At 45.1% G+C, this 14,614-nt stretch overlaps 1 protein-coding gene across 1 annotated transcript; it reads right to left on the bottom strand.

Moving 5' to 3' along the window:
• Positions 1 to 561: 561 nt before the first annotated feature.
• CX3CR1 (C-X3-C motif chemokine receptor 1) lies at positions 562 to 11,023 on the bottom strand. The gene is made up of 2 exons (XM_030549350.1): positions 10,913 to 11,023; positions 562 to 1,746 (listed from the first exon to the last, which is right to left on the bottom strand). The coding sequence occupies exon 2, from the start codon at positions 1,731 to 1,733 to the stop codon at positions 675 to 677; it is 1,059 nt and encodes a 352-aa protein (XP_030405210.1). The 5' UTR covers positions 1,734 to 1,746; positions 10,913 to 11,023; the 3' UTR covers positions 562 to 674.
• Between the last annotated feature and the right edge of the window lie 3,591 nt (positions 11,024 to 14,614).

Raw genomic sequence — 14,614 nt, 5'->3', positions numbered from 1 at the left:
TGTTCCCCTCCCTGCTTTGCCGCTCCAGCCATGCCGTTTCTTTTTTTCCCCTGCTTTGCTGCTCCGGTGGCCCTGCCTTTTTTTTTATTTTTTGCTCGGGGCAGCAAAAAACCAGAGCCGGCCCGGTCAAATATTGCCCATTACTATCTATCAGCTGGACCATGGACTTTACAGAGATTGATTTTTCCTTAAAAGTATGCATGTATGTGCATACAGGTATATTTATATTCACAACCACACTTTAATTGTCTACATTTCTATCAAATTATCTGTCCTTAAATTCTTCTTTTCTTCCTGGTGCTGTTTTTCTCTTTTTTTTTTCTTAATTCTGCTGCAATATTGTTTTTATGTGTTGTTCAGTTGTCACCATTAAAGCTGTACTTTTAAAAAATAATTAATGCCAAGCAAAAGAAATGTCTGGCATTCAGGTACGCTCACATGTTATATTTGACTCCCATCTTTTCATGTGCTGTACATGTATTCCTGCTTACTGTATTTTCCACTCCATGCATCTGGTAAAGTGGGTTATATCCCATGAAAGCTTATGCCCAAATAAATTTATTAGTCTCTAAGGTGCCACAAGGACTCCACATTGTTTTTACTGGTACAGACTAATATGGCTACCCCTGAAGCCTGGAGAAGGTGTATTTCTAAAGGTGTACTAACTAAACTTTTCACAGAAGAACAGAGGCATCCTGGTCACTGGTATTCTGGGTCTGGTTGCTGCTTAGCATGCTTTCTGGAGTGGTAGGTAGAGAGCTAGCCTGGTATTGGCGGCAGGGCCCACAGAGGCATATAAATGAGCAGCACTTTAGAAACAAGTGACAAAGGTACTTCCTGAATTTTTCCCCAGCAAAAGCATAGATAACGGGATTGAGACAACAATGACTGAATGCTAGTGTTTCAGTCACATGCATTGCATAGTCTATAAATTTGTGGCATTGGTTAACCAATTTATAGTGTCTTACAGTTTCCAGAAAAATCAGTACATTGTATGGGGTCCAAAAGAGGAAAAACACAATCACCACCACTAAAATTAGTTTGATGGCTCTTTTTTTTTTGTGATTTTTGCAGGAGAGCAATGTCCTGATGATCCCAAAATAGCAATAGCTTATGATGCAGGCTGGGATAAGGAATCCTAAGACATTCATTGCTACATTGCAGAAAATAGGCCAGATTTCCTTAAGATCATCAGGGTACCTAGGGGTGCATTGTTCTGCTGTCTCCTGGGTGAACACAAATTGTGGCACTGAGACTAAAATGGCCACTGCCCACACCCCAAAAGTGGTAAGACAGCCATGGCTGACTGTTCTGGCTTTCAGAGAAAATGCTGCACGAACTATGGCCAGGTATCTATCAATGCTTATGACAGTGATGAAAAACATGCCCCCAAAGAAACCCACATAATAAAGCGAGGAGATGACTTTGCATGGAATGTTCCCAAGTGTCCATCCACGCATCACATAGAGAGCCCAGAAAGGAAGAGAGATCACGAAGAGCAGGTCCGAGATAGCCAAGTTCAAGAGAAAAATGTCTGTGATGCTCTTCTGTCGGCTGCCCTTCACGATGGCAAAAACCACCAAGAGGTTCCCCACCAGGCCAAGAACAAACACAGGGGCATATAAGGCTGGCAGAAATACTTTCCCAAATGCCTGGATGTTTACTTGATCACAAACTGCAGCTGCTTCATCATAGGTAAATTCAGTTGTCACCTCAGGGAGTTCCTGGGTCATGATGAGTGATTGCCTTGCAAAAGAAAATACAAAAGGAAAATAGTAATCAGAGAGGTAAATCCAGCAACCTGAAAAATACAGTTAAGTGAGCAAGCCAGGTTCTCTTTGTGGAGACAGTGAATCAAAAGTTGGCCTCCACAAATAATGCCTTAAATAAATCTATTCATCAGCATAAAATGTAGGACACCCTGAGCACTGGTAGATGTAGCATTTAAGGATTTCTATGAACAGTTCTATTTGTGGGGGATGATAAAAACCAGTGAGGTGCCCATGCTGCTCGCATAAAGCATGTGTTATTTTAATGGGTTGGCTCCTTTGTTTGATTGCAAATAATGTTTTTTTTAATGTAGGAAACTCACAGGAATTTTGTATAACAAGAATACGTGACACAGAAGCCCAGTAACAACACAGAAAGAGTGGCCTGTGAAAGCCCACGATGAAGGGGCAATGTTACTGGTTTTCAAACCAATCTCCGGATCAGAGGAGCTACCCCCTGAATCATGCTCCCACCATCCTCTGACAACAAAAAGAAAAGGTAGATTGGACTTTAGCATGCTTCATTGTTGTTCATTTGTATAGCAGTGTTGCCCAGAGGCCCCAGTTTAGATCAGGCCCCGTTGTGTTAGGCACTGTACAAACGTAGTAAAAGACGAAGGTTTCAAATGCTTCAGTAGAAGTCACAAGAAACTGCACTATTGATCATTAGGAATTCATTTCCCCACAGAGGGTGTTTCCTTGTAATGCCAAGTTATCGGTGATTGATTTCTGCCATGCAGCGTGAAGTTTATCTCTTATTTTCTAATAATTTATCAGCTATTTTCTGTGCTAGCTGGCAGCTGCGGCTTTGTTTTACAGCATCTCCCTGTGCAAAGTTCAAACCTGCTTTGCTCCAAAACATTTGAAATGAAAAGTTCTCTTACACATTTAAAATCCTCTTTGGGGTTTTGGCACAGGAAAGAGGGCTGGGAAAGGGCTAACGGTGAAGGGTTCTCTGACTGCTGCTAGCTGTAAGGCTAGAGCAGGGAGTAGGTGAGGCAATGTTAGCAATAAGCAGAAATCATCCTTAGCCTGCTCTTTCAGTGCCAATGCAGGTAGCATTCTCACTTAAATCAATGGGCCAGCCTGCAGAGTCCATCCAGCAGCCACCTCTGTGTGACTGGATTTAAATTCAGTTGTCTCTATGCATTGATCATTCTCTAAAAAGGTGAACAGGGAGAAGAAATCTGACGCTAGCAAAGGCATAGTAAGCACCCATGAAGTTAGAAAAATTCTAACTGGAAATGCTCTGTAAATCTTTACCAGAGGGAGTAATTATTGGAACAGTTTACTAATGGGATGTGATACATTCTTCCTTACTGCATGTGTACTGCATGTCCTTACTAGTTCAGCCACAAAGTATTAGGATGCTGTAGAAATTACTGAGAGAAATCAATGGCCTCTGTATGCAAGAGGTCAGACTAGGTAATCATGATGGGCCCTTCTCATCTGATCTGATTCTTTTACTTGGATACACAGCTCTGACAGACACTGCAGTATCCTGGCTGGCAGGATGAGCAATGGCTGTAATACTCAAATCATCCTTTCTGACACCATAGCAAAAGTGATCTCTGCTCTGCTCTGCCTGCTCTCATGATGCTGAGGTTTTTCTTGGACATCTGCCCATCACACAGTAGGTCACATGTGACTCTGATCTATAGGATAAGTTTATCCAGCTAGTCCCAAATGTCTGATCAATAGGACTTATAAATACGGCTAGTTCCTGAAGCTGACTCTTGAGGTTTAACAGCATCTGCTAGCTACCCCCTCATCTCTATGCTGCATTTGATCCCCAGGTGTGTTGTTTGACATTCACTATTTTGAGACAGGGAACTTATGTGTTTTTTTTCTTTTTACTTTATCTCCCCCTTTATGGGCTTCCTTCTGTGCCGACCCTCTCTCAATGATATAGGCTTAACCACTCTGCTTGTGGGTTCCTTTGGAAAGTTTCAATATCATACCACACGCACAGCTGTGTTTGACAGACAGTGGCTTTCACGCCCTAGGGCATGTTGAGTCTTGGGTGGAATTGCAGACACACAGTCGGCTGGTTGTACACTTACTTACCCATATTGCACATGCAATTGGAATGTGTGTGTACATAGTCACCTCCTTGTGTCTTTCCATAGCTTCCTATTTTGTGTATGTAACGTAGGCACCTCTTTTTTGAAAAATTGGCTCTTATGGTAACACTGTACTCACGCCAGTGCCTCTTAACTGGTGGTTCATACCCCCCCCTCAGGAAAGCTCATTATGATTAGTAGTACCAGTCGGTATGTATGTATGTATGTTATGAAAGACAATCCAAGAGGTCATGGGATGTTGAAAATATTATTACAGTCTAAAGTGAAGAGAATCTCCCTCTCCCTGCAAACCCTGAACCCTTTGCAATTGGGATTCTCTGTAAGTTTCTTGAAACACATACACAAATATTCTACAGGCTTATCATTGTTCTATTTATTGCAAATGTAAGATCATTTTGAAAAATGTTGATCCCCAGTAAGGGATCTCATTTGAAGAGGCTGAGAAACACTGCACTAGGCTAGAAATGTTTGTAACAACCTCTCACTCAAACAATTGCCTTCGTAGAATACAGCAAACATTAAATCAACTTCTGCTTCTTTCTCAAACCATCTCTCTTCCTTTTTTTAATTTTTTTCTCCAGCTCATTTTATTGTAGTCTACTTCCTGTGGTCCCAGCCACAGCCCTGCTCTATTTTTATGCCTACCAAGCTTCCAAAAACATAGCTGTAAAACATATTCTGCTTTTTGGTTTCAGGTAACAGATGATATACTGCCCTGCCAACCAGGGCCGGATTAAGGCAGGGGCTTTAGGTGCTGCAGCCCAAGGCCCCAGGTCAAGGAGGGGACCCACAAAAATAAATCAAAGGCAGTGATCTCCAACTTCATGCTGCTAAAAGTCCTGCGGTGCAGCGGGGTGCTCAGGCAGGCTGCCTGCATGCCATGTCCCCATGCTGCTCCTGGAAGCGGCCAGCTGCTAGCATGTTCCCAGCCAATGGGAGCTACAGGGGAAGCGCTTGTGGGCGCAGGCAGCGCACAGAAACATGCTGTCCCCCTCCACTCCAGGGGCCACAGAGATGTGTCTGCAGCTGGCCACTTCTGGGAGTGGCATGGGGCTATGGCAGGCAGGCAGCCTGCCTGAGCCCTGCTGTGCCACTGGCTGGGAGCCACCTCTGGTAAGCACCTCCCAGCCAGAGCCTGCACCTCACACCCCCTCCTGCACCCCAATTCCCTGCCCCAGCCCTCTCCTGCATCAGTCTCCCTCCCAGACTCTGCACCCCAATTCCCTGCCCCAGCCCACTCTAGCATCAAACTCCCTCCCAGGAAAACAACTTGTATACAGGGGCCCCACAAAATCCAATAGCCCCGGGCTCACTGTTCATCTGGCCCTGCTGCCAACACACTCTTTCTCACATCAGTGATTCTCAAGCATTCTATACTGTAGTGCAGTGGTCTCCAACCTTTTTATGCCCAAGATCACTATCTGAATTTAAGAGCAACCTCGGATCCACTCTGCCCCTTCCCCAAAGCCCTGCCCCACTCACTCCATCGCCTCCCCCGTCAATCACTCTTCCCCACCCTCATTCATTTTCACCGGCCTGGGGCAGGGGGTTGGAGGGCGGGGGGGGGGGGGGGGGGGGGCTCTGGGAATTTGGGTGCAGGAGGGGGATCTAGGCTGGGGCAGAGTGTTGGGATTCAGGAGGGCATACACAGTGCTGGCTCTGGGAGGGGAGTCAGGGCTGGGGGTTGGGGTGCAGCCTCCCTCCAGGCAGCATTTACCTCCAGCAGCTACCAGTTGGCTGCGCAACATGGCTGCACATAAGGCAGGCTCCCTGCCTGCCCCAGCTCCACGCCACTCCTGGAAGAGGCCAATATACCCCTGCAGCCCCTGGGAGGGGGGCGGGTGGCACATGGCTCTGCATGCTGCCCCTCTCTGCAAGCCTTGCCTTGCAGCTCCCATTGGCCACAGCTCCCTTTCCTGACCAATGGGAGGTGCGGGGGTGGTGCTTGCAGGCAGGAGCAGCATATGGAGGGAGACTCCTGCCCTCTCCCCCTCACCCCCAAGTGAGGCCATGCTGGCCTCTTCCGGGAGTGGTGTGAGGCTCGGACAGGCAGGGAGCCTGTCTTAACGACAGCCCCACCGAAGATCGCGATTGACCAGTTGGTGACCACTGCTGTAGTGTATATGTGTATAAATGTAAATATATATAAATAGTTTTGCAATCTTTAGTGGCCATGAACCACACGCCTGGTGAAAAGAGAGCAAACCCAGTTCACATTTCTCATCTTTCCAGTCAAATTGCTTACTCATTTCAACATGATGTTACAAAAACTCCGCTAACCACTTTTAGACCATGCTAAGAGCCTGTGGGGGTTGGCTCTATGGTGCAGAAATGTGCAATATGGGGGCATGATTTCTACATCTCACTAACATCTTAGGCATTAATTGGTGCATGTAGACCATGCTGGTGCACACTAAAAGTTCCCCAGTGCTCTTTAATGAAGTGCTGTGGTACTATGTTAAAATGCACAGGGGGACTACAGATCAATTAATGAGCAAAATGTTAGTGTGCTTTAGAAATCACAGTTCTGTAGAGTGCATTATCCCCCTATGTAGATGTGCCTTGAGTTACAGGCATTACTGCTGACAAGTCAAAAACAGACCTTTTAGCCAAAGGTCTATTTTAGACATTCTCACTTGGATGCTAATTTAACACCCTGCTGAGACAGTGAGTGAGGAGTTTTCACACCTCAGTCACACTCTTCACACTCTTGTTTGATGTGCTCATCTAAACAAACAATGGCTTCAGTGCATCCATCACGGTTGTGGGTTTTCTCTGTGTTTCACAGCAGGGAGGTGTATTTAGATAATACTGAATAATTTATGCCAGTACTGGCCCTGGACAAGCCTTAACTTATAGTGGGGACCTATGTGAAGACATACGGATGCCTAGGCAGTCCCACCCTAGTTATTCTCAGCCATCACCCTTCCCACACACAGATGCACCTGCTTCTGCATACCCGTGATTACACCCATCTGCCTCTTGCCTGCCTGGGATCCGCTTGAAGGCTGGTGTGTGTTTCTCTTTCAATGAAGTTCTATGGCTTCTGGTGATGCCTCTGTGATGCTGGCAGCTCTTGCCAAGCATCTTGCCAAGGCTGCAGGCATTATCTAAGAATGGACAAACTCCTAGTTGGAGACCAGACCAGTTCACTTGTGTGTATTGAGTTGCTCAAAATAGGTATCAGTCATAAGAATGTGTGTAGTGGTTAGAGTCCATACAATGCTTGTTAATTGCTGCATGCAGTCATCTCACGTGTACTGTCTGTATTCCATGCTATAAGGAAACATGTAAGTTTTCCTTTATAGCTTTTTGAAAATGTTTGCTTTAAACTTGTGAACTCAGATGGGAAGAATCAAGAGTGATTCCCTCTACCTGTCCAGAAAAACTGTCAAAATCAGGTGGACCTTCAAGGACCAGCTCAATACAAAGGAATGGTTAATGGCCTGTCACACCTTGGAAATGCTACATGCAAGGAAGCTCATCCTATAGTCTTAGGCTATGTCTACACTGGCAATTGAAAGACAAAACTTTAGTCTTTCAGAGGTGTTAACCCCAACCCCACCCCAAAAACAAAAGTTTTGCCGTGGCAAGTACCAGTGTGAACAGTGTGTTGTCGGCAGAAGCAACAATATGAACGCCGCTCATTGGGGGTAGAAGTTTTTTGTCGGCAGGAGAGCCGAAAAACAGCCCTGTCGCTAACAATTGTGTAGTGTAGACGTAGACTGAATGAAATAAAATAAAACAAAGACACAGGAAAATTTTCCATCTCTTTGCTGTTTAAACTCTCTCAAGGCCAGAGACATTGATTCCCAGGGGTTATCCCCTGGATCTGCTCTGAAAGACACTTTGACTTGATCAATCATTACAACTGTCACTTTTAGGATTTAGGCTATGTCTACACTACGCAGCTTTTAGCGGCACTGCTGTGCCACTTCCACCGTGTCGCTAAAAGGAGCACAGAGTTTTAGATGTCAAAGTCCCATTTTCAAAAGTAACTTAAGGCAGATCTACACTTAAAACAATGCCGGTGTGCCTCTGTAGTGCTTAAGTGAAGATGCTTCTCCCATTGGCGTAGTTAATTCTCCTCCCTAAGAGGTGGTAGCTATGTCAATGGGAGAAGCATGAGAGGTTAGGTCGACCTAATTACATCGTTTGGGGATATGGATTTTTCACACTGAGCGGCGTAGTAATCCTGATCAAGGTCTGTAGTCTCTCTTGCGTCTCATTGACAGTCAGTGGGACTCCTAAGTCTCAAAGAACCAGATTTAACAGTATTTAGGTGCCTAAAGATGCAGGTAGGCACCTGATGGGATTTTTATAAGCACTTATACACCTAATTTCCATTGATTGCCTGATAATTCCATTGAGGTGGTTGGTGTTTTGCTGGATGATAATTGCTAGGCTCACTCCACTTTTCTTTTATTTGAAAATGTGTACTATATTCCAGTGGTTTAATGGTGGGTGGGGAAATATCTAGACGGGGCGGGTCTATGTTTTTTGCCACCCCAAGCACGACAGTCAGGCAGCCTTCGGTGGTGTTTCTGCAGGCAGTTTGCTGGTCACTTGGATTCAGCGGAGTTTCTGCGAGTGGTCTGCCGGTCCCGTGCCTTCGGCTTACCCGCTGCCTAATCGCCACCAAAGCCGCGGGACCGGCAGACCTCCCACAGGCGCACCACCGAAGGCAGCCTGACTGCTGCCCTCACAGCAACCAGCAGGCCACCCCCCGCAGCTTGCCACCTCAGGCACGCGCTTGCTGCGCTGGTGCCTGGAGCCGCCCCTGTGTCTAGAGGGCCCAGCCCTCTCTCTCCTCCCCCCTGTTGGCCCCTCACCAGAACTGGGAGGCATAATAGCAGAGCCCCTTCCCTGCTGGGATGACGGGGTAGCCAGGCTAAATTTGAGGGCATTGTGAGCTCGTGCTCCTGCTTGGCTTCCACAACTTTGACGTCTTTCCTGCACCCTATGGGCACTGGGCACCCCTAGTCTCTGTGGAGAAGTGGATCAGGGGTCACTGAGAAATCTCAGATGGATGGAGGGGTTGGATCTGGGATTTTGGTGCTTCCTAGGGAAGCAGAAAGACAGTAGGCTTCCAGAACTGTCTGCCCCTTGTGGGGAGATGGTGCTATTCAGCCTGACTGCCTCTCTGGGTAAGAGCTTGGGGCTGGGCATGGAAGTGGAGAGACCACAGGGCTGGGTGCAGGGGGAGAGCTCAGAGCTGGGTGCAGGGCAATGTGAAGGAAAGAGTGTGAAGCTAGGTGTGGGGCAGCGGGAGGGGAATGTGTGTGGAGTGGGTGCAGGGCCGAGAGTGTGGGCTGGGTGCAGAGGAAGTGAGAGAGAGCTCAGGACAGGGGTGGGAGAGCAGCAAGGGGAATGCTCTGGGCTGAGCAGTGTGGGGAGAACGTTGGGCCCCCTTCTTATGAAATTTCTGGTTGTGCCCCTGCTACATTTGCTTCCCCCAGTCTGCTGACCTCCCCCAAGCAGTCCATACTTTTTAGAAATTAATTTTCCATGGTAAATATGTATGTTGGAGGATTCCTTGAATGCTTTTAAAATGCATGTAGACTGGATGGGCCAATTCATACAGATTCAATTTTTTTTTCTAAGTTTATCTTATTTGCTCTTTATCAGTAGTTCTTTCTACAGGGTCTTCCCTCCTTTCTATTCATTCAGATTTCTTTTCTGTGTTCTGTTGAAGGCAAATTTCCACATGGAATTCATTATCCTACCCTTTTGCAGTGACTGTTAATCCCACCTTCTCGTTCTTCCTTAAAATACCACACCTACTTACTTCCTCACCCCTCCCTTTCCCTTGTTGTTGTTTGTATGATTATTTGTATGACGCCTTCCTTGAAATTAGAGATGAAAGTCTTGTTAAATCAGTTACTTCATGTGCCTGTCAATGAGGTACATTGCAGCCTGTCTTTTCCAGAACTGTCTAGCCAAGTTTTCAGTAATGGGGATTGCAACCACTTCTTCCTTTTAGGGATTATTCCACCATCTAATAGGAATTGGTAAATCTTTCTTGATATTCAGCCTTAACTTCCCTTAAAACAACTCCTTTCCCTCCTTGGTATTTTAATGAGATTCTTCATATAGTTGTAGATAGTGACTATGTTTATTTTTCATTATAGTTTAACCAGTTCACTACCCATGGGGTGCGCTACACTTACTGATGGTTTGTTGCAAGGGAACATATTTGGAAACACTTGTTCATCTTTCTGGAGGGGCATCTGTCTCATTACAGGTACCTATCTGACCTACATCACCATATTAGAGAAGCATATCAGAAACATAAATACATGTATCTTCACAACCCCGTGAGGTAAGCCTGCCTTTATTTATTAATTATCCCAGTTTTTCACAAATGGGAAGCTGAATCATAAACAGATCAAGCAATTTGACAAGGGTCACATGGAAAGTCTGTGCCAAAACCAGGAATCAGATCTTTTGAGTCAGTGTCTATACCGTAAGATCATCCTTCCACACCATACTTTCTTGCTTCCCTTCTCCTCTGTGCCATTTCCTCTGTATTAAAGGGATGTGCGTAGAAATTGATGTTGTGGGGTGGCTGTTTTTTGGACCATGTTGGGCAGCAATATACCCTGGCACCTGGTGTGTTTGTAAAATCTTAATACAAATCTAAAATAAAAAACAATACCCAGACGCAGTCAGATGACAGGGTAGATGGGTCCTTCAGTTCATCCTTCTGCTCTAGTGCTGGACTGTCCTACACACTAACTCCATGAGTGTTTCAATATGTCCTTAAAGATTTCTGGTGGTTGTGCTTAATTATTTCTCCAGGCAAATTATTCTACTGTCTACCTGATCTGACAGCAAGATATCTCCCCTCCACCTCCATAATGACTAACCTAAACTTTCCATTTTCTAGTTTCATGGCTGTTACCCATTATACTGTCAACTTTAAGAACCTTAAATGTCAACTCTGATACCAGGAGGTTGGTACCTACAGAGTTCCTTAGATACATAAGAGACCATTAGTAAATATCCCTCTTCTATGGTGTCGCCTTCAAATTTACATAAAGCATAATTCTGTCTTACCTGAAGGTACGCTGCCGTGGAAAGTGAATATGTTCTTCTAGCTGACCCTGATTGTTCCTTAAAAAGATTTCTACTTCTTCTGTCGTCCTTTTGTGGTATTGGTAGTGCACAGCATCTATACAACCAGCTGCCGCTCAGCAGGGGAAATGAACATTTCCTGGGCTGAACTGCAAAATGTTCTTGGGCTATTCATCTAGTCATGCAATAATGTATTGCAGAGTCAGCTCTTTGCTCAGGTCACACACTGGAGGTAGGGTGGAATAATGAAACCAGGCAGAGTGTCGTGTTTTGGGGCGTGACCCAAACCAGTGAGAGGTTCTGCCACTACTTTTCCTGTAACCCTGAGTGTCTTAAAATGGGCTGCTGCTCTAGCTCCCTGTCTGGATGCTCCCAGCCAGCGTACGAGCATGCACCGAATGTCACTGTGTGTTAAGCAGCCCTGGTTCAGCAACTCTGACTCCACAAGCCTGCTCAGAGAATAAATATAAAATATTAGAATTAGCTTAAGCTAGGTTAGAGAAATGTGTGTTGTAAAGAAAAGCCCTAACTCACAAGCAAAAGGCCTTGAAAGTAATAAGTAGTAATATGAGAAGGAAAGAAGTATGGAGGAGGTCTGCTTCCAAGACTAATGAAATAAAGGGAAGCTTCTAAACAGAAGGTCTCTGACCAACAGCAGTGACTGAAGATGGTTTTAAATAAGACAGAGAATCTGTTTTAGAAAGAGCCAACATGGCCCTTCCCATTCCACTTAAGAGTGTATCTCAAATATTAGGGCCTAATGTGAAGCCAGGTGCAAAGGAAAAACTGTTGGTCACCAAGGAGGAGGGAAGAGAGAGAGACGAAAGGCCCTGAGGAGAAAAGGAGATGGTAAATTTTATCTGGATTAATACTGGAAATAAGGATGAACTTTCTCAAATTTTTTTTTAGCTGAAGTCAGTAATTGGCAGTGACATCATTGCTTGTTAAAGGGTATAAAAAAGTAAACTCTTAAAGGATTCATTGCTAATACCTGCCTGACCAGGTTGGAGCTGACCAACAGGGGTCTAAGAACCCCTGGGTTTAGTCCAATTTGTAAGTACCTGATCAAATGCTTATAAAGGTTTTGTTAATGTTCAGATATAGTAAATTGCTTGTAAATTCAGCTTTTTAGGCATGTTTAGAGCAATTATGTAAATACCATTAAGCCTTTGTATTTAATAACAGGACTTATTGTTACATCAGTGTCATGATAATATCCTGCATCAATAATTATAAGTCCAACATGGCTTGTTACACTACAGCCACACTCTGGTCTCCACCAACCTTGGTTATTACTAGCCAAGTGACCCCTGTGATGGGTTCTTCCCCCCCATGGGGTGCCACTTGATGTATTGGGGCACCACTGGACCCACCTGTTCCACCAGCCTGGGCTCCTCAAGCCTTCTCCAGCACACACAGGTAGGGACACACCCAGCTGAAGAAAGACACAGACATGGAGATCAGTTCTGCATGGGAAGGCTTCAGCTAAGAAATTGCCCAGCACACAAGTGCAAACCCAAAATAGTATTGTGAAAATTTTAAGTGAAAACTTTCTTTAAGTGAAAGCTTAGTGCTGCCCAACTCTTTGGCAAGGGGTAGGTTGCAGAATGGATGGTGCCCTGACCATGTTTTAGGCTACTTTATAGGCACGGCTTTCCCCCTTTCTTTTGCATACTGCAGTCATCTAAACCCTGGACTACATGGTATCATGTTCAAAGTCACCTGAAGTAATCTCAGGTACAAACTGTCACAGTTCAGGACCACTGGCGCTGTGTTCCCCCTCTGTGGTCCAGCAAGGGCACCTGCTCTCAGGCTTCCAGCTCCCCAGCCATCACCTCTCTTGGGTGGAGACCATAACTCTGTTCCTTCTGACCAGGATATTTCCAGGCTGCACAGTTCCCTGATTGCACTGTGAGTTCTCCAGCAAGACAGATGGCATACACAGGCAGTGTCTCTGCTTTGCTTTCTTTTGGAAGGCTACAAACAGCATAATTGCCACAGTTGTAAGTTACCACACAGCCCTTTCTAAGGAAGCACATTTATTTTTAAGATAAAAGCATTATAGAGAAAACATATTAAAAACAATAAAACAACCTGCTGCATGCATGCTAATAAGCTTACCAGAGAGCATCCCCCCCATCTCCACAAGGGCTCTGGTCGATGTCAAGCCCTCCAACACTTCCCTACAGATTGCCCCTTCCTCCCCCATTGGCCAGAAGTTCCTGTCTGTTTGCTGGATCAGAACAAAGGCCCCGAGTCAGTTTAAACTCAGGCTATTTATCCAAAAGATTGTTCTGTGTCTGTTGGTCTCAGAAGAATCAAGTCTGAACTAGGATATGTGAGCTTTCCCAGGGGAAGGAACCTTTCTCACTGGAGGGACAGGTGGTTACAATCTGGCTGATTTGTCTTAATCACCATCCACTGTTTTTACTTCCTGGAGACCTGTGTGTGACGTTGTTAACATAATCTGGGACCATATAAATCATTGTTGCAGCCATGGTCCTGTAGTGGCACCAAATCTTGTATAAAGGGAGTCAAATGAGGTGTTTAAGACAAGGTTATGGTTGGCTGGTTATGATTATGCTGTCTATTCGTGTGTATCTATTTTGTAGTTGAAGTTATGAATATTGGCTCTATACTGTCTGTATTTCAAACTTATGCTATGCTTCTGGGACACATCTCAGACAAGTTGATGTTAGCTCTGCCTAGCCTGCTTGATGGCCCATAAAGGACCATCAGCTACACAACCGACCCATTGAGAGAAGGCAGATATGTCTTGAGACTCAGCAAAGTATGCAGGAACTTGCCCATGCAACTCCAGACTCCATTTTGCTGTAATTTTCCACAGTAAGGCCAAAGAGGTTCTTACACCTGGAAAAGATTATAAGAGGCTGATGCCTCATCTCCATCTGGTCTTCAGTCCTGCTTCTTACCTCTGGAGGGACTTTGCTACAAACTGAAGCTCTGAACAAAGGACTGAATGACCCATCCCAGCTGGGGATGTACTTCAGAGACTTGATTTGAACCTGCAGTTTACTCCATCACTGCTACATGCCTGAACTAAGAACTTTGCCATTACTGTATGTAATTGATTCCTTTTAACCAATTCTAGCTCTCACCTATATCTTTTTTATTTTATGAATAAACCTTTAGATTCAACAGCGTGATTTGTGAGTAAGATCTGATTTGTATATTGACCTGGGTCTGGGCTTGGTCCTTTGGGATTGAGAGAACCTTTTTTCTTTTACCGGGGTATTGATTTTCATAACCAGTTGTCCCCATAACGAGTGGCACTGGTGATGATACTAGGAAACTGGAGTGTCTAAGAGAATTGCTTGTGTGACTTGTGGTTAGCCAGTGAGGTGAGACCAAAGTCCTCTTTGTCTGGCTGGTTTGGTTTGGTTTGCCTTAGAGGTGGAAAAACCCCAGCCTTGGGCTGTAACTGCCTTGTTTTGAAGCAATTTGTCCTAAACTGGCACTCTCAATTGGATCCTGCCAGAACCAGCATCGTTACACTGTGATCACTGTGGTGACCCTCCCCCACAGAGTAGAACACAATCATATGTAAACATTTCAGTTAAAACAATGGACCCCAACAACACTTCATGGCCCCTCTCAGTCCTCTCTTTTCCAGACTAAACAAACCCAGTTTTTTCAATCTTCCCTCATAGGTCATGTTTTCTA

The sequence above is a fragment of the Gopherus evgoodei genome, chromosome 2 (genome assembly GCF_007399415.2).
Source record: "Gopherus evgoodei ecotype Sinaloan lineage chromosome 2, rGopEvg1_v1.p, whole genome shotgun sequence".
Classification (NCBI taxonomy): domain Eukaryota; kingdom Metazoa; phylum Chordata; order Testudines; family Testudinidae; genus Gopherus; species Gopherus evgoodei.
Note: the sequence above shows the minus strand (reverse complement) of the source record. Positions and strands in the feature narration are given on the sequence as shown.